Source organism: Chrysemys picta, chromosome 1, assembly GCF_011386835.1.
Source record: "Chrysemys picta bellii isolate R12L10 chromosome 1, ASM1138683v2, whole genome shotgun sequence".
Classification (NCBI taxonomy): domain Eukaryota; kingdom Metazoa; phylum Chordata; order Testudines; family Emydidae; genus Chrysemys; species Chrysemys picta.
The window spans coordinates 144,446,232-144,466,121 of NC_088791.1; the positions used below are offsets into that span (position 1 = coordinate 144,446,232).

The 19,890-nt window shown below is 48.5% G+C and overlaps 2 protein-coding genes across 10 annotated transcripts in view; one reads left to right on the forward strand and one right to left on the reverse strand.

Moving 5' to 3' along the window:
• The window catches only part of KPNA1 (karyopherin subunit alpha 1), a 260,914-nt gene that overhangs the window by 49,232 nt on the left and 191,792 nt on the right, over positions 1 to 19,890 (forward strand). The window contains exon 1 of one of the 9 annotated variants that reach the window (XM_065585972.1): positions 15,848 to 15,869. The exons of the other annotated variants lie outside the window; for them this stretch is intronic. The gene's annotated coding sequence lies outside the window, so the exon portion shown is untranslated. Of the gene's footprint in view, positions 1 to 15,847; positions 15,870 to 19,890 lie in introns of those variants that run through there. 9 annotated transcript variants of the gene reach the window in all.
• Positions 1,235 to 14,825, reverse strand: LOC135981792 (uncharacterized). Its single transcript, XM_065586036.1, has 3 exons — positions 13,948 to 14,825; positions 2,524 to 2,991; positions 1,235 to 1,880 (listed from the first exon to the last, which is right to left on the reverse strand). The coding sequence occupies exons 1-3, from the start codon at positions 13,994 to 13,996 to the stop codon at positions 1,456 to 1,458; spliced, it is 942 nt and encodes a 313-aa protein (XP_065442108.1). The 5' UTR covers positions 13,997 to 14,825; the 3' UTR covers positions 1,235 to 1,455.

The following is a 19,890-nucleotide window of genomic DNA, read 5'->3' on the forward strand; positions in this document are numbered from 1 at the left end:
CTCGAGTAATGCATATGCCACGAGATTGCTTGTGGAATGCTGCTTTTGGGCTCGGGAAACAAGCATTGAGTGGTGAGATCACATCGTCCTGCAAGTCTGGGATGATGAGCAGTGGCTGCAGAACTTTCGGGTGAGAAAAGCCACTTTCATGGGACTGTGTGAGGAGCTCGCCCCCACCCTGCGCCACAAGGACATGAGATTGAGAGCTGCCCTGACGGTAGAGAAGCGGGTGGCTATTGCAATCTGGAAGCTGGCAACTCCAGACAGCTACCGATTGTTCGCTAACCTGTTTAGAGTGGGAAAGTCGACCGTTGGAATCATGTTGATGCAAGTTTGGAGGGCCATTAATCACATCCTGCTCAGAAGAACCATGACTCTGGGTAGCATGCATGACATTGTGGCTGGTTTTGCACAAATGGGTTTCCCTAACTGTGGAGGGGCGATAGATGGGATGCATATTCCAATTCTGACACCGGCCCATCTAGCCTCTGAGTACGTTAATCAGAAGGGGTATTTCTCTATGGTTCTTCAGGTGCTTGTGGATCACTGTGGGCGTTTCATTGACATTAATGCAGGCTGGCCCGGAAAGGTGCATGACGCATGCATCTTTCGAAACACTGGCCTGTTCAGGAAGCTGCAAGCCTGGACATTTTTCACAGACCAAAAGATCACCGTAGGGGAAGTCGAAATGCTCATTGTGATCCTTGGAGACCCCGCTTACCCTTTAATGCCGAGGCTCATGAAACCCTACACAGGGAGCCTTGACAGCAGCAAGGAGCGGTTCAACAACAGGCTGAGCCAGTGCCGAATGACTGTGGAGTGTGCTTTTGGGAGTTTAAAGGGTCGCTGGTGCTCTCTGTATGGGAAGCTGGACTTGGCTGATGACAGCATCCCCACGGTTATATCCACGTGCTGTACCCTCCACAACATTTGTGAAGGGAAGGGTGAAAGATTCACTCAGGCATGGAACTCGGAGGTTCAACACCTGGAGGCTGAATTTGAACAGCCAGAGAGCAAGGCTATTAGAGGGGTCCAGTGCAAGGCTGCAAGGATTAGGGATGCCTTGAGGGAGCAATTTGAGGCTGAAAACTACCAGTAATGTTTGGTGCCCTGCACGGGAATGAGGAGGAGTGGTTCCAATGTTAGTAGGAATTTGTGTTTGCTACACAGACTTGCAGTGCCTGTTGCTTTCCTGGGCTAAGGTATCTTTTACTTTATGCAATAATAAAGAATGTTTTCAAAGCCAAAAAATCCATTTATTGAAAAGAAACACAACTGCTTGGGAAACAGAAAGGGCAAGGGGGTGGGGTGGGGAACGGTACAATCACAGATTTGCATATGTCCTGTTATCATACTCAGCCTTCCTGTCTGGAGTGCTGTGCAATGAGTGCTGCACTTCAGGATGACTACTGCATGGTGATGGCGGCTGAGTGCAGTGGGTAAGGATCGTAGTTTTCAGGGCAGGGTGGTGAAGCTACAGGTGTTGGAGGCAGCTGGTGGCAGTAAGAACCTGGATGTTGGGGAAAGTGGGTTGGAGGTGACATGGGGGCACAAGGGAAAGAGTTTTGGGACAAGGGCTGCAGGGAGGGGGAGGGGGCGGGCATGGTAATGCTCCGCCTTCATGGCTACGAGTGCCTGGATAGAGTCTGCTTGGCGCTCCATGATGCTTATCAGCTGCTCCGTGCTTTGCCAGTGCTCCTCATTCTGCTGGCGGATTCTCCTTTCTCTCTCCCTCCACTCCTGCACTTTTAGATTTTCATTAAGTGACTGCAGCATTACTTCATGCAGCATGTCTTCTTTGCTTCTATGCGGTCTTTTCCTGATTCTTTGCAGCCTCTCGGCGGGTGATAAGACAGACGGCTGAGATCTCAAGGTTGCATCTGTAAAGGCAAAATGCAACACTTAACAGAGGCAGCATTGTTCACATTAGACAGAGCAATGATTCCCCCGTTCTTAAGGAGGGCAAGCACAGTCAACACAATAGCATAATTTGCCCATCCCAAAGCAAGCGCACATAACCTATGGGAGCCCCAAAATGGTGAGTAAGCACAGGGGCAAGGGGGACTGATTGTTTCAGGGCTGTACTGTCCTCTGGGTTTCTGTGCCTTGGGGAGAGCCAACAGCTTCAGGGGGTACCTATACTGAACACTGTCCCCACATCTTCAACAGGAGTTCATCCTGGAAGATATCTCGCTGCTGAGGGTGACCTGGGAAGCAAGGGAGGGCCTTCTACTACAATGCGGCTTCTGCCCTGGCCCATATGCAGCTTGCCTGTGTGCAGCAATGGTCCCCCCACCCCTCACAGCACAGTGGCGCGGATATGTTAGCCTGACTGGGACAAGAACCACAAGCTTTGCCCAAGTTCTGGATGAGACTTTTGAAGAGATCACTGAGGCCGATTACTGCGATGTGAGAGAGCACATCAATGCCCTATTCCGTATCTAGGCATGCATGCAGCCCTAACCCTCCTCGCCCCAAGAGCCCACACCAAATAACTTCCTTCCCAAAATAAAAGCTGCTTACCGGGAACCTCCTCTGGTGTTTGTCCTTCCTCAAGCACTGGCCGCCATGACTGGCTACCTTCCTCCTGGCTTGAAAACAGCTCCTGGCTGCCTGCATCTAGGGATTCCAGGGTGTCTTCCTCCTCCTCAGCACCCTCACTCCCACTTTCCTCCTCCTCCTCCTGCCTTGTTGAACTGGGTTCTGAAGTGTCCATGGAGGTACTCGGAGTGGAGGTGGGGTCGCCCCCAAGTATCGTGTCCAGCTCTTTGTAGAAACGGCAGGTCGGGGAGGCAGCACCAGAGTGGCTGTTTGCCTCGTGGGCTTTGCGGTAAGCATTCCTTTCTCTCTCCCTCCACTCCTGCACTTTTAGATTCTCATTAAGTGACTGCTGCATTACTTCATGCAGCATGTCTTCTTTGCTTCTACGCGGTCTTTTCCTGATTCTTTGCAGCCTCTCGGCCGGTGATAAGACAGATCTCAAGGTTGCATCTGTAAAGGCAAAATGCAACACTTAACAGAGGCAGCATTGTTCACATTAGACAGAGCAATGATTCCCCCGTACTTAAGGAGGGCAAGCACAGTCTACACAATAGCATAATTTGCCCATCCCAAAGCAAGTGCACATAACCTATGGGAGCCCCAAAATGGTGAGTAAGCACAGGGGCAAGGGGGACTGATTGTTTCAGGGCTATACTGTCTTCTGGGTTTCTGTGCCTTGGGGAGAGCCAACAGCTTCAGGGGGTACCTATACTGAACACTGTCCCCAGTCAGAGCGCTCTACGTGCCTTGCCAATGTGGATGCGTCGTGAGTTAGAGCGCACTGCGCTGCTTTAATGCGCTCTAACTTGTAAGTGTAGCCAAGCCCTAAGGGTATGTCTACACAGCAAAGAAAAACCCATGGCTGGCCCATGCCTGCCAACTCCTGCTTGTGGGGCTTGGGCTGTGGGCTATTGCACTGCTGTGTATATTGGGCTCAAGCTGGAGCTTGAGCTCTGGCACCCTCCCACCCCACAGGGTTCTAGAGCCTGGGCTCCACCCCACATTCGGAAGTCTACACAGCAATGAAACAGCCCCACAGCCTGAGCCTCACGGGCATGAGTAAGCTGGCCCAGGCCAGCCATGGGTGTCTAGCCCAGAGGGGCTCCCACTCAAGGCATCAATATACATGTCCTGTTGAACTCTGCTGGGCTCAGATACATCTGATCCCCAGTGGAGTGGAAGGTTAATGGGAAGACATTCATGGGGTGGAGAGATTCTGGTAGAGAGAGAATCCTTGTCAGGTCTTGTGTGGTACAACCCCATCAAATGCTGAAGGGCTGTGTAGTTTGGGTAAAAGTTCCAAATGTGAAGCCATTTGCCCTGCTTATGGCTCAGATCCCTGTGCAGAGACAGGAGGGAGCAGGGTGGCTGGTAGTTGGGGTTCTCCAGGACATTATCTTTGATGTCCTTTTGGGAAATGGCTGCATCACATTAAAGAGACAAGGTGGGTGAGGTGATATCTTTTATTGGAACAATTTCTGTTGGTGAGGGTCCCACCTTGTCTGTCTAATATCTTGGGACTGACATGGTTACAAGTGCACTCCATGTGTCACTTTAAGACAGGATCCAGTCCCTGGGCCTGTAACAGCCAAGGATTTGAATCCAGGAAACTAGCAGGCTGAGAATGCAGGTGTCAGTGAACATGCAAATAGGCAGTCTGGCAGGGAGGAGGGGGGTTTCCTGTGGCTAGTAACAAGGCTGGTAACAGCACAGGACATCTGTCTGTAACCAGACACTTGTAGCTGAATGGGACAGAGGGATGGTCCCCGCCCATCTCCACACAGGAGATGACTCACACTGGCTTTGATGCTGTCATCAAGGCAGCCAGCGCTCACTGCCTACACCCTCACTGGGAAAGCAAAGGCAGAACTGAGCACAGTGGTAACTGACCCTAGCTGAGCACTGGGAGACAGTGACACTGGCAGGACAGGACGATTGCCAAAAATGCTTGTCTTGTCCAGTGGTGACATAGGCCCAGGGAAGGGGGAAACAGCTGGAAGGTTGCTGCTTGTAACAGACACACCTGCTCAGAGTGGTGTGGTGTGTTTTCTTCACGAGACCCCCAATCACAACCCTCTAGGAAGGGGGTCTGGGAGATGACTCTGTCCTAGGGTGAGGGCAACAGGTTGACCCCAGGATGGGAGATGGGCTCCTTGCATGTACACAGCACTGGGGTTGGGACACAACTCCAGAGGGGACCTGCCAATGTGCAGGAGCACCCTGCATCCCTCGCCAGGTGCTGGGATACCAGAGCACCAGAGATGTGACTGGGTTAAGAACCAATGCTCACAGGACCACTCCCTGTTCCAACCAATCATAGAATCATAGAATATCAGAGTTGGAAGGGACCTCAGGAGGTCATCTAGTCCAATCCCCTGCTCAAAGCAGGACCAATTCCCAACTAAATCATCTCAGCCAGGGCTTTGTCAAGCCGGGCCTTAAAAACCTCCAAGGAAAGAGATTCCACCACCTCCCTAGGTAACACATTCCAGTGCTTCACCATCCTCCTAGTGAAATAGTGTTTCCTAATATCCAACCTAGACCTCCCCCACTGCAACTTGAGACCATTGCTCCTTGTTCTGTCATCTGCCACCACTGAGAACAGCCAAGCTCCATCCTCTTTGGAACCCCCCTTCAGGTAGTTGAAAGCAGCTATCAAATCCCCCCTCATTCTTCTCTTCTGGAGACTAAACAATCCCAGGTCCCTCAGCCTCTCCTCATAAGTCATGTGCTCCAGACCCCTAATCATTTTTGTTGCCCTCCGCTGGACTCTTTCCAATTTTTCCACATCCTTCTTGTAGTGTGGGGCCCAAAACTGGACACAGTACTCCAGCTGAGGCCTCACCAATCTCAAATAGAAGGCAACTATCACATCCCTCGATCTGCTGGCAATGCCCCTACTTATACAGCCCAAAATGCCATTAGCCTTCTTGGCAACAAGAGCACACTGTTGACTCATATCCAGCTTCTCGTCCACTGTGACCCCTAGGTCCTTTTCTGCAGAACTGCTACCTAACCATTCGGTCCCTAGTCTGTAGCTGTGCATGGGATTCTTCCGTCCTAAGTGCAGGACTCTGCACTTGTCCTTGTTGAACCTCATCAGGGTTTTTTTTGGCCCAATCCTCTAATTTGTCTAGGTCCCTCTGTATCCAATCCCTACCCTCTAGTGTATCTACCACGCCTCCCAGTTTAGTGTCATCTGCAAACTTGCTGAGAGTGCAGTCCACACCATCCTCCAGATCATTAATAAAGACATTAAACAAAACCGGCCCCAGGACCGACCCCTGGGGCACTCCTCTCTAAACCGGCTGCCAACTAGACATGGAGCCATTGATCACTACCCGTTGAGCCCGACGATCTAGCCAGCTTTCTATCCACCTTACAGTCCATTCATCCAGCCCATACTTCTTTAACTTGCCGGCAAGAATACTGTGGGAGACTGTATCAAAAGCTTTGCTAAAGTCAAGGAATAACACATCCACTGCTTTCCCCTCATCCACAGAACCAGTTATCTCATCATAGAAGGCAATTAGGTTAGTCAGGCACGACTTCCCCTTGGTGAATCCATGCTGACTGTTCCTGATCACTTTCCTCTCCTCTAAGTGTTTCATAATTGATTCCTTGAGGACCTGCTCCATGATTTTTCCAGGTACTGAGGTGAGGCTGACTGGCCTGTAGTTCCCCAGATCCTCCTTCCCTTTTTTAAAGATGGGCACTACATTAGCCTTTTTCCAGTCATCCGGGATCTCCCCTGGTCGCCATGAGTTTTCAGAAATAATGGCTAAAGGCTCTGCAATCTCATCCACCAACTTCTTTAGCACCCTCGGATGCTAACCAAGGGTAAGGACACCCCAGGCTGCAGCCAAGATGCCTGACACATGGCGGAATGTGGGGTCACTGTGCTCCTCACTCCTTGGCACACAAGGCGGGAGGAGGCAGTGGCAGGACTCCAGCCCAGTTTCAAACCCAAAGGTTTTGGGGTGGCAAAAGAGCTGAGGGCCACATGAGAGCTCCTCTGCTCTGAGCTGGGGATTGGAAACAGAAAGTGCCCTGGATTAGTAGGGTGCTAAAGGATCATGGACATGCCTGATAGAACAACCGCCAAGGAACTGGGAAAAGATGCTGTAACACCTATGGGTAATATTGGTGTGTTCGAACTTCCCCAGGTCACTGGGTAAAGTGACCCCTCTCAGTTCAGTCTCAAGGGGGAAGAGATGTGATGTGGGAAGTGATGTGATGTAGTGGGAATTTTCTGTAGTACTTTATGAATACTGTGGGTACCTCAGTTTCCCCTATGTGTTGCATGGTTAGCTAGGTGATTGGAAAAGGCTGTTTATGCTTGGGCAGGCTATGACAAAGGAGTGAATGGCACCTAGTTGCCTCAGGTTTGGGGCACAGGTCAATGGAGGTTCCATGAAGACAATGGCAAATAAATCACTGGGGCATTTGGTACCTAGCAACTGATGACATGAATGGCCCACCCCTCTGCAGGAAGCCAGCCGAGTTTGACCAGCTAGACACAAAAGACTGAGGAGGGGCCAGGTGTGACTCACCTGGAAATTGGGATAGAGGGGCACAGAGGGACAGAGGGGGAGCCAAGGGGGGCTAATCAGAGGGGCTCTGGACTAATCAGAAAGGACCATGCTATAACTTTCTGGTATTTATGCTAACCAAGGACTTCCTATGCTACGTTCCAGACATCTAATAAACCCTACTGCTTTTACAACACTGGCTGAGAGTCATTGCAGATTGAGAAGGTTGGGGTATGCATGTATTGCTCCCTTTGGGGGTACTGGTCTCCCTCAGATGTCCATCTCAGGTGGACTCACTGAAGGAAACTTAGGATGTGAAGCAGGGGTGCTGGAGTTCCGGTCCAAGGAGGTGGTGAAGCTGAGTGGCTTACTTAGTGAAAGAGTGAGACCTAAGGGGGTCTGGCACACTGAAAGGGTCCTCCCAGGGACTGTTCCAAACTTGTCGTATAGCACTGGACCTGTGGATCCCGTGACAAGCGTCCCCTGACCAAGGGCTAGGGTTGTGGCAGGTAGGGTTGCCTAACTTAGGGTTAGGGGAGGTAGTGAATCCATTACTATGATGGGGGCTGTGGCAGGTAGGGTGCCCTCAATTAGGGATAAGGTTGGGTTACGAAGGGCCCTCTGTGCTAGGGTTACAGTTGGGGATGGTAAGGCCCCATCACATAAGGTTGGGGTTAGGAGAGGTAGAGCATCTGGTGCTAGCGTGAGGGTTGTGGCAAAAAGGGCCCCATACTTAAGTTTAGGAAGGATCTGCTGTTCTGGGGTTAGGGTTGGGGGCAGGTAGGGCCCCTTGACTTAAGGTTAGGGGAGGTAAGGTACCTGGTACTAGGGTTAATGTTGTGGGAGATATGGCACCTGGACATAGGGTTATGGTTTTGACAGCTAGGGACCCGCTTGCTAGGTTTAGTGTTGTGGGTGGTAGGGCTCCCTAAGCTAGGGTTAGGACTGGAGTAGGTAGGGATGCCCTTGCCAGTGTTAGGGTCGTGGCAGGTGCAGCTCCCTGATTTCAGGATAAGGATAAGGGAAGTAGGGCACCAGTGCTAGGGTTAGGGTTGTACCAGATAGGGTCCGCTGACATAGGGTGATGGTTGTGGCAGGTAGGGCCCCCCTTGTTAGGGTTAGAGTTGGGGAAGCTAGGGACCCCTTTGTAGAGTTAGGTTAGGACTTAGGCTGGCTGACTTAGGGTTAGGGTAAGGGGAGGTAGGGTGCCCCATGCTAGGCTTCAGGCTGTGGGAGATAGGGCAACCTGAACTAGGCTTAGCACTGGGGCAGACATTTCCCCCTTTTGCTAGGCTTAGGGTGGTGTCAGGTGGGCCACCTAACTTAGGGTTAGGAGAGGTGAGGTAAGGTATCTGGTGCTAATGTTAGCGTTGTTGCAGATATCGCCCCCTGACCTAGGGTTTAGGTTGTTGCAGTTAGGTCTTCTCGTCCAAACATTAAGATATACAGAAAATACCCAGTGGCCTCATTTCATATACAGTTGTAAGCATGCACAAGATGGCTAACATGCTGAGTCCATCTAGAGTTCTTTTTGAGATTTAAGGTTGCCAATATTATTAAGCAGGGTCCAATTCAAATATTCAGGCCATGGATCTCCCTGTGGATGATAGGGTATTGTCCTAGATTTTTTTTTTTTTTTACACCTACCATAGTTACAAGTTCCTGAATTAATTGGCTCTTGAAGTCCTGTCTTTCAGTGGAGTGCAACCACTTGGGTTACCCATAATGCGCACAGTAGTTTTCCCGAAGAGTTTTAGCAACAGTAGCAGGCTTTTTGGTCTGTAGTGGGAAAAGCCTGTGCCTACCTTGTGAAATGATCAACTAACTAATACAAGTATTTCTGCTATTGGATTCAATTGTGAGAAAATCCATACCAACTAAATCCACAGGGCCTTCACTGTGAAGATGAAACAGTGGAGCAGCTCTTGTGGGTAGAGTCTTCCAGTGTGTATACTGGGCACAGGTCTTACAATACTGATCCCCATCAATCTTCAGCCATAGCCAGCAGAATCTGGCTCATACATGCCCATAGGTCTTATCCAACCCAAGATGCCTGAGGTCGTCATGTTTCATTTTAATACAACATTGTGAAATTGTTGAGGTAAAATGAATTGCTTTTTGATGTATTGTTTGGACTGGAACTAATTCTGTACAAAAGTCAGTACTCCAGGGAAAGTCGTCAAGATTAATTTCCTTATAAGGCTGCGAGGTGGCTTCAGGATTCTGATCTATCCAACATTAGCATTGGGATACTGAGGATCTCCTTTACTGTCGACAACATCAGGTGCCTGGGACACCCGGTGAATGTTGCCTCCTCCCGAGTAGCTCAGGAAGGAAAGGGGAGGGGGATTACATTTTGGGGGCACCACTGGATTCCCTCTGCTACCCCAACTTCTGAAGCAAGAAAGCAATCATATCTAATTTTGATGTTATTGAAGTTCTGATTATTTGTCTGAGCCCTGCTGGACTTTAAAGGAGCATTGTGAGCTAATTGTTCTATCTAAACCCAACCAAACCCTTATACCAGCTAAGGTGCCCATAGACACTGAGGATGCTACTATCTATCTGGAGTTGGGAATCATGAAAATCTTCAGGAATACCATAATTTACAGTCGGTAAGGTGACCCCCCCAACAAACAGAGTGTCTATATTTGTGAGAGCAGTTAAGGACTTTGATGCACAATGTATTCCCAAGGAAGTTGGGTGAAGTTGGCTGCTGGCATGTGTTTCTGGCTGGCAGTTACCCAAAGGAGGAGACTACACTAGCTGGGACCCCGACTTTACAGCTAAATTGAATGCTTTGTTGAAACAGAAGGCAAGACACTACTAGAAGATATGAAAGCCATTGTTACACTAACATCTACTCCCTCAACTGCTACCAATGAGGTCTGATAACTGCACGAGGACAATTGGTAGAATGCGGTAATTGGTCACCCTATGAGAGAGTTGGGTACCATAAACTCTTCTCTGGGATTCTTCTCTGGGATAAAACCTACCCCTTTTGGACGTGACTGGGATCCACCCCAACATCCGTGAGGCTTAGAAACACTTTTAGGGAGGAGCAGCCCCACCTCTGATGAAGATGCTGATAGACATGGCACTGTATGGTATACACAGAGAAGGACCATCACTTTACTCCTTGGAGGTGATTGTCAAGTAACTTGGATCCCGAAGTTCTCCCTTTACCCTATAAATCAGCTGTTCCTAGGAGATAGCCCTAAAGGAAATCTATTTCTGCATAAAAAAAAATAGGACAAATATTTTTTTGAAAAAAGTCAATATGTACACAATCAAAAATTAAAAAAGAAAAAGATAACTGATACTTTTTTTTTGCAAAAGATAGAAAAATAGGGTCTTTTTGCAAAAACTATTTGAAAAAAATATTTTTTGGAATAAAAATAAATACATATATATTTAGATATAAAGTTGATTTCTGTTAGAAGCCATAGGACAAAAGTACGTTAAAAAATACAAAAAGAAATTCTTTATAAAAACTGAAAAACAAATAAAATTTTTTTGAAACAATACTTTCTGCATTAAAACAAATTTTATTTTTCAAAAAACTGTGCAAAAAATAAGATTAATTTATATTTTATTCATGTAAAAGAAAAAATATTTTCTACCATGTTAAAAATATTTTTTCCATCATATAAAAAATTCCATCATATAAAACACATTTTTTGGTGTATTAAAAAAAATTCCCCCCGTGTTAAAAATGTTTTCTTGCTCATGTTAAAAATAATATTCTGTCATGCTAAAAAAATCTTCCAGAGTTAAACAATTTTTTCTCCATAATTTTTCTTTTACATAATATTTTCCCCTCATGTAAAGGAAAAAGATATTTTTTCTCTTAGTCTAAAAAAAAAAAGTTTCTCCCTCATGCAGAAATATTTTTTCCTTCATGTACAAGGTGAACAACATTTTCCTTCATATTAAAAAATATATATTTTTCTCTCTCTCAAGTTAAAATAATTAAATGTCCATCCAAAAAAATTACACTCCTCTGCCCCCCTCTCCCCATTCGCGTTCGGCCCCAGTCCCCCCTCTCTGCTCAGCCTCCCCCCTGCTTGCTCCATGGGTTTCCTCCTTGCACCTCTCTCCTCCCCCCCCCCCCCGCTTGTTCCCCCAGCTGAGCTGCTGCTCGCGGGGAGGGGCAGAGCGCGAGCGGTGGTGGCCTCAGGGGAGAGGAGTGTGGAAGGAAGAGCCGGGGCAGGGGAGGAGGGACGCGGTGGTGGAGAGGAGACGAGACATTATAGAATAAGAGACTCAACTGTTTTCAGTGGATGGGGGATTGCATCTGCCTGGTGACCAATTTCTCACAAGAATGTGGCTACCTGGGTATTTGGTTCCTTCATGCCTGGGGATATAGAGTCTGGTACATAAAGCTGGCACCACCATGCTGCCTCAGTGGGACTTTTTGTTTTCTTGGTTCTGTGAGTGGGTATTATTGTTGTTAAAGTACCAGCCAGCCTTTATTTTACTGCCAGGATTAATGTCTAGTTGCAACAGCCACTCCTCTTGGCAGTTCTTATTTATTGCCTGAGGTGCGTATTGCTGTTGAAACAATGAACATAGGAAGCTCAAGCTTTGTTTGTGTGAAGAAGTGAAAATGAGATGACAGCTTTTGCAGTCTGATTCCAGCCATTTTCTTCCTGTCAGGGTGCAAATGCCAGCTGAGAGTGAGGCCTGACATCTTGTTTTCTTGTGTGAAGAAAGGAGGACAGAGATTTCTCAATTAGTTTTAACTGCTGCTTGCCATTATATGTTCCCCAGGATCAATGAGATGGGGGTGAGGCACTTGAAAAGGCCATTTTGCAGGATGCCTGCATATCAGCTATCAGGGTATCAAAAAATCTGTGACTGACATAACTTATTCCCAAATTTAGTGGTTTTAATTAGGTACTTTCTGCATGTCCAGTCTTCACAAACACAATCTGGCACACAGTGGAAAACATGCTCCATTTTCTTTAGAAAGAAATTGCAGAAAAGTGGAGTTTTCTTCAAATATCATTTGCTTGATTTCAGGGATTTGGCTGGAAGGGGGTGCGCACACGGTGAGTGGGGGGAGTGAGCAGGGAGGGGGAGGAAAGCGAGGAGGGAGACATGCATGGCGGGCAAGTGGACCAATTGGGGAGGGGGCAGGGCCTGGGCAGAGCCACAGGCAGAAGAGGCAAGGTGGGGAGCTAGCCTCCCCAAGTGAAAGCTTCACCCACTGCCCATGCATGGGAGTGAGGCCATGGGGATAATTGCTGATGAGTGAGATCACAAGGACAGTGCAGAGGAGAAACATGAGACCAGACTGCTGATTCAAGATTTGTTTGGCACTCTAGACCATGACCAGGAGACCCTGAAGGATTCAAACGTAGAGTTGTACAGAGACTAATCACAGATAAGTTGTATGTAAGAATGTTTAAGGGATTGGAGTAAAAGCAGTAGAAGAACACCAGCACCATAAATGTGCATGTGGTCAAAAATGATCTCTAAGAGTCCTGGAAAGGGTGGGAGGGAACTTCCTGAGGGATGCAGACTGCTCATTGGAGAAATTAGGAGGGGGGACTAAAGGAGAGTCACTAACATGGGTTCTCTCTTGACTACGGGGCATGGTGGGGGTTTGGAAACCTGTCAAAATTATATGGTGATGGAAGGTGTCGAGCCTATACTATTCACTCACTCCTGACCTCATCTCCATTCAAATTACCTCTCCCAAGCCCTCCTACTCACACACCTCTTTCCTGAAATCTGTCACCACCTGCTTCTCTCCAGTCCATCCTCACCTATTCAGCTTTTCTGTACCCAGTCACTTACCTTTCCTGACTTCAGTCCCCTCCACCTTTCCTGATCCTCCCCATCTCCTCCCTGACTTCTCTGACTTCTGTCCTTTCACCTTTCCTAAATCCCATTACTTCACATCTACCAATTCCCATTCCCCAATGAGAAGAAACTTCTGTCAAAGTTTCATGGTAACTATTTCTGTCTCCCCTCCCCTCCATGGAAAACTTCAGGAGTTCCCAGTCAGGTCTCAAGTCTCCAGTCATTACGTGTCTCTGGGTAAAGACCTTTGTCCCACTCCCTTCTGACAGGGGGTTTTAAGGCTTCACAGCTCCCTGCCTTACATTGTGATATCCCCAGCAAGTCAGTCTGCCTAAAAGTCAGTGTTTGTGCTTTGCTTTCTCTCTAAGGGCTATGAATAGTGTGGCTTTGTCTATACCTAAAACTTAAGTAGACCTTGCTACATCACTCAGGGGTGTGAATTTTTCATAACTACATACTACAGCAAAGGAAAAAACCTGTCCGTCGCTGCAGTGAGTATCTACATTAGATGTCACTGTGGCACAGCTGCAGCACCATAGCAGTAGCTGCTGTAGCATCTGTAATGTAGGTATAGTCTACATTGCAGTGGTTCCCAAACTGTGGGTCACAGTGGAGTAGTGCTATCAGCAGATGGGGTTGTGGCAGTCCTGAGTGTGCAGAGGATGCCATTTTACAAAATGAGATCCTCCACACAGCATGACATCACACACACCATATGTGTGAGGTCAAGCCACACAGAGGATGCTATTTTGCTCTACAAAATGGTGCCATCCATACAGTGTGACCTTGCATGCACCATACATGTGCGAGTTCATGCTGCAAAGAGGATGCCATTTTGCTTGACATCTTCTGTGTGATGTAACCTTGCACATATGGTGCATGCAAGGTCACATAGAATGGAGGATACCATTTTTAAATGGCATCCTCCATGCTATCTGGGATCATGGGAAACAATACATCTGAAGATCTGAAGATGGGGTCACGCAGGGAAAATGTTTCCAGCACTTATAGAGAAAACATACATAAAACAATAAAAGAACTTACATACATACTAAAAGCTTACCAGAGGTCATCCTCAGGGCTCTGGCGAAGGTCAGTCTATCAAGCTCCATAGCTGGGTTTGCCCCCTTGATTACAAGTTCATGTCAATTTTTAGATCAGGCACCAGAACCCCACTTGGACAGTTCAGCTGTTTCGTTATACAGGTTGGGCCTCTGATCACCAGTCTCCAGGAACAGGTAATCACCAGTTGATGGCCCTCTCCTCAGGGCGTAGCTTGAAAAAGCAGAATTTTTGCATAACTGTGGTAGTTGAATTTACATTAACCATTTCTAGCTAACACCTCTCGGAGAGGTGGGTTTGTTACAGCAACGGAAAAAATCCTCTTCTATTGCTGTAGTAAATATCTATACTAGACACTACAGTGGCACAGATGCTGCGCCGTGGCTGTGCCGCTGTAGCGCCTGAACCATAGACAAAGCCTGCATTGCCAGTAGTTACAAGTCACCACACAGCTCTTTCTAAGCAAGCACATTTATTGTTAAGGTAAAAAGCATTACAGAGAAAACATATTCAAAAGAATAAAAGTACCTGCATGCATATAAATAACTTATTAATGGTCACCCTAATTCCAATTTAGGGTTCTGGTAGGGGTCAGTCTCGCAAACCTTACAGATGGATTTGCCCCCTTGGTTACATGTTCATGTCAGTTTTTAGATCAGGCACTAGAACCCCAACTGGAAGGTTCAGCTGCTTCTTTATACAGCTTGGGCCTTTGATCTCCAGTCTCTGAGAATGGGCAATCACCAATTGATGGCCCACTCCTCAGGGCATAGTTTAAAAGGACTAGATTTTTGCATAACTGGTGTAGTGGAATTTACATTAACCACTCCCCAGGGATTCCTCAGGAAACCCACTTAACACTTATTGTTCCAAAAGCCCATGCTTGTTTCATGTGTTTAAATATATTCCTTATACTTCCCAGGTCTCATCTATGCCATAACTTCAGTGTAGGGTACTGGGACTGACACATAGTCTGTCAGTCAAGACCCAGAGTAGAATGTGATGTTTACTCTTTGAAAATAATACAGGCAACTAAAATGGGGCCAGGCCATGAAATTCAAGTATGAGATCTGAATCCAAATGTCCTCAGTATTAGAGAAGGTTTGGATTCAGTCTTCCAATTTGAGCCCCTCTATAGCAGACAAGTTGTTTTACAAAAGCAACAGGTGCCCAGCTTCTCCTAGCCAACCCTTCTTGATATTTGTCTTTAAAATGTATCCATGTTGTGCTCACTAAGATGAACAGGGCAGGTTCTAGCTCAGACGAGTTCAGTGAAGCTCTTATCAGATCAGCTAAAGCAAGGAGGCTTCCAGGTTAGACCAGCTCAGCATACCTCTCCTGATTAATTAAATCCCAGCTAGTGCCTGACAGGGCCGGCTCTACTGTTTTTGCCGCCCCAAGCAGCGCACCGAATTGCCGCTGCGGACGGTGGGGGCAGTCAGTGTGCCGTTAGGGCGGCACGTGCGTTTCTGCGGCGGCGGCAATTCGGCGGCAGCTTCTGTTTTCAGCCGGAGGCGGCCGCCGCGGGCAGCTGAAGACAGAAGCTGCCTCCGAATTGCCGCCACCGCGGAAACGCACGTGCCGCCCTAACGGCACACTGACTGCCCCCACTGTCTGCAGCAGCAATTCGGCGCGCTGCTTGGGGGGACAAAAACACACGGACTGCCGCCCCTTGCAGATTGCTGACCCAAGCACCTGCTTGGAATGCTGGTGCCTGGAGCCGGCCCTGGTGCTTGGCCACCAGTTAACAAGGACAACATCCTGCAGCATCAAATGAAGGGAAGGGAAAAAGACCACTGTCAAGATGTTCTCTTCTCTAATTCATACTCTGAAGTGCCAAAATTAAAAATGTTGCCCTTTCTCTCCAGTCTGACTCCAGGACCAGCTTTTACAGACCGAATAAAGGAAGAGTCAAGATGACAGGTATGGAATGGGGGGGTGAAACTTGTCGGGGACTCAGAACCCAGACGGCAAGGTTCGTTGTCTGACTGCAGAGAGACAGGCAACACCAGGAAGGTCCAGTGACAAGCTCTTTATTGGGGAGTGCACACAACAATAGAGAGCGGCCCGTCTCCAGAGAGAACCAGCCATGGTTTTAACAACTAGTAGGGTTATATAGACAGTTCCATTGTGTCATAGTTAAAACAACCTAACCCCCCTTTATTAGTTAGAAAGCTTCTAATATTTATGCATTTTTTTTGACACTACAAACAATTCGTGATGCCTCAGCAACTTCTTATCAGCTTTGTTGTCATGCACCAGAAACTAGGAGAAAGGAGGGAGTTAAGAACAGATGAAGAACAGAAACAGGGAGTGGAGACTGCAAGTCTTCATATGTCCAAACAAACTGTTCCTAGCACATTTGGTACAAGAATGCAGCTCCCCCCCCCCTCTTATCTCGTTCTCTGCAGCTCAAGCAAGCATGTCCTCAGGTTTTACAGAGAGACAGGAATGGCCAAGCAACTACTGTTAGCCTAACTTTGGCTAAGCTGGCCAAACAACCTGTTCTATACTTCATTTTTTTGGGCCTAACAAACTGATGTCATAATCTCTCTCACTATTGTAAGCAGAGTCAGGATGAGCTCTACCCTGACATCTGGTGGTGAATTATGGCGAGTGTGGAAAAGAACTCCAGGGGCTGATCTTGTTTGCATAGGCACACCCACTCGCCTGGCAGGAAACAACAGCAACTCAAAGTGGTTACTTTGGCTGGTGTGGGATCCCCAGTTTCTCTGTTATTGGGGCAGGAAGAATAAAGTTTTGTTACTCTGATTCTGTGAATCAAGGCCAGTGGAACTGGTGTGAGTCATTCACCATCACCTAAGTAGCATTTGCTTGTCAAGGGGCATGGGTTACAAAACCCAGTGAATTGAGAGAGGATGGGGACAGGTATTTGTACCTGATGGTGTGGCCCCCTCCCCAAGGGGGTTGAAACACCAATTGCACTACCTCCTCTCTCCACTGTTGAATGTCAGAGCTAACTTTGATTCCCTTAGGAGTCTAGTTACAGACTGCTGAGCTGAGTTCGCTTTGGTGCACCAGCACTGGGGCTCCCCTACTACTAGCTGAAATCACTAAGAGCTGAAATCACAAAGGAGCTAAAGCTATTTAAGAGCTGAGATCACTGAGGCTGTGTTAACTAGTGGGGGAGCCTGAAGCTAAGCTAACCTAGCTTAGCGGGGAGTGAGCGGAGCGGAGCGGCTGGAGGAGCAGCTAGCAGAGCAGAGCCTTGTGGGAGTGGCCCACGGGACGGCTGGAGCGGAGCGGAGCGGCTCACAGGTCGGTGAGCGGAGCGGTGCAGCTCACAGGTCGGTGAGCGGAGCGGAGCGGAGCGGCTCACAGGTCGGTGAGCGGAGCGGAGCGGAGCAGCGCGGCTCACAGGTTGGTGAGCGGAGCAGCTGCCAGAGCAGTTCGTGGGACTGCGGGTGGAGTGGAGCAGTTCGTGGTGAAGGCTGCAGTGGAACCCCACGGAGAAGCAGCCGGTTGGCCTCGGATCACGTAAGGTGCCCTTAACACCCGCTCACCCCCCCCCCCCTTGAACTCTGGGGCTGCACTGATCATGGACAGAGACTTTGGGGGGTTGTCGGACTTTTGGGACTTTTGTGATTCTTGGGTTGCTGGACCCAAGAGACTTTGGGATTGGTGGACTTTTGGGACTTTGGTGATTCTTGGGTCGCTGGTTTCAAGAACCAACGGGAGAGGACACGGCCCAATTTGCTGGGGTGGGTCTTCGCTCATGGTTTGGTCTAAAAACTCTAGTTGTGGTGTTTTTCCATTTAATGCTGATGTTGTTTACCTCATGTTATTAAACATTTTCTGTTACACTCAGACTCCGTGCTTGCGAGAGGGGAAGTATTGCCTCTTAGAGGTGCCCAGGGGGTGGTATGTAATTGTCCCAGGTCACTGGGTGGGGGCTCGAGCCGGTTTTGCATTGCGTTATTGAAACGGAACCCCTAGATACAGAACCCGGCCCTTGTTGCTGCCAACTTAGATGGGCAGAAGGGTTACATTTTTGGGGGCTCGTCCGGGATCCCCTGGGTCAGTACCCCTCGCAAGCACCTGTTGAGTGTTCCCCTGCATTGGGAAACAATTGTGGTTATATTTTGAGGAAATTACTGTTTGTATAATGGCTAATATGTCGGGTTTGTTGGGCCCCGGCCCTGCAGCCTCTAGCTCAGGGGCCACAGCCTCAGCCAATGATTGGACAAAAGCACTGGGGCAAATATTGGAAAAGGTTGTGTTGTCCCATGCTAGGTCAAACTCTTGTCGTGAGTTAAGGTTATTTGCTGGGGCAGAGGAGTTCGAACCCTGGTTGGAGCATACCACTGAAATGCTGCAGGAGTGGGCCGTACCTGATGCAGAAAAGCGAAGATGTCTGATAGAGAGCCTTAGTGGCCCAGCATTAGATGTGATTCGCACCCTGAAGCTCATTGACCCTGGGGTCAGTGTGAAGGACTGCCTAGAGGCCCTTGATCATACCTTTGGGAGTGTAGAGGGCCCTGAAGACAGTTACTGTAAGTTCCTTAATTCCCGACAGCAAATTGGCGAGAAGATTTCAGCCTATATACAGAGGCTGGAAAGACTGCTTCAGAGAGCTGTCATGAGGGGTGCAGTGACTGCTGAACAGATGGATCGGACCAGACTGGCTCAAATTGTAAGAGGAGCTCAATATCAGAACTCGATTCTACTCCATCTCCGGCTAAGAGAACGACGGGAACATCCCCCAAGTTATTCCCAGCTGATAAAGGAGGTCAGAGAAGAGGAAGAAAGGCAGGCTGCCAGCGAGTTTTGGGAAGCCCAAACATTGGAGCCAGCCGGCACAACACCACTGCAAATGGCCAGTGTACTGATGGTGAGCACCACAGAGGAACTTGCCCAACAAGTGCAGGTCCTGACAGAACGGATAGCTGAACTGCAAAGCACCATTGACCAAGCTAAGACTTCCGGGAATAAGGAGCCTCTGACCGTGGCGATGGAGAAGTCAGCATTTAGAGCCACCATCCCATCTGGGCGAAGAGGGAAAGGACAATTCTTCTGCTACCGATGTGGTCAGGATGGACACAGTGCTGCCAAGTGCCATAATGAAGAAAACCCCTCCTTAGTGTATGGAAAGCTGAGGATCAGTTGGGGGAGATCCGGTAGCTGCCAGAGAGTCCGGGGACGGGGACCACCCAGGCCTGCAGGATTTGAAGATTCCCCCAGAAAAGACTGTCCAGCTGGGATCCCCGCAGGACTGATAGGGCCTCGAGCAGAGGTCATGGTGAAGATTGAAGGGGTGGAGTGTAAAGCTGTGCTTGACACTGGATCTCAAGTGACTATTATATTTCAGTCATTCTACCAACAAATGCTTAGGCACCTGCCTATACAGCCACTGACTGGCGTTGGTCTGTGTGGCCTCAGCATGGATGAATACCCCTACCAAGGGTATGTCATAGTGCACCTGGAATTCCCAGAGGAGGTTGCTGGGGTAAGAGAAGAGGTGGACACAGCTGCATTAATATGCCCTGACCCTAAAGGGACCTCTGATGTGTCTGTGCTGATAGGGACCAACTCCAGTCTCTTCAAGGTGCTCGCAGATTACTGCAGACGACGGGCTGGGGACCAGTACCTGAATACCCTGATGATCCATACGCTTTGTGCTGAAGCCTATAGGAAGATTGAGGGTGCTAAAAAGGAGACATCTGAGCTACCGATTGGGGCGCTGAAGTACATGGGCACAACCCCGTTAGTAGTGCCTGCAAGGACGGAGCAAGAAGTGCTTGTCATGAGTACTCGGCTGAAAGGCAGTAAAGGGGCATTAGCAATGGTAGAGCAGCCGGTTGAAGGAGAGCTCCCGGAAGGAGTGCTGGTCCCCAGTGGAGTCATAACCCTACCTGCTGAAGCCCAGGAAAAGGTGACTATACTGATTGCTAATGAAACAAGTCGAGATGTTGTTGTGAAGCAA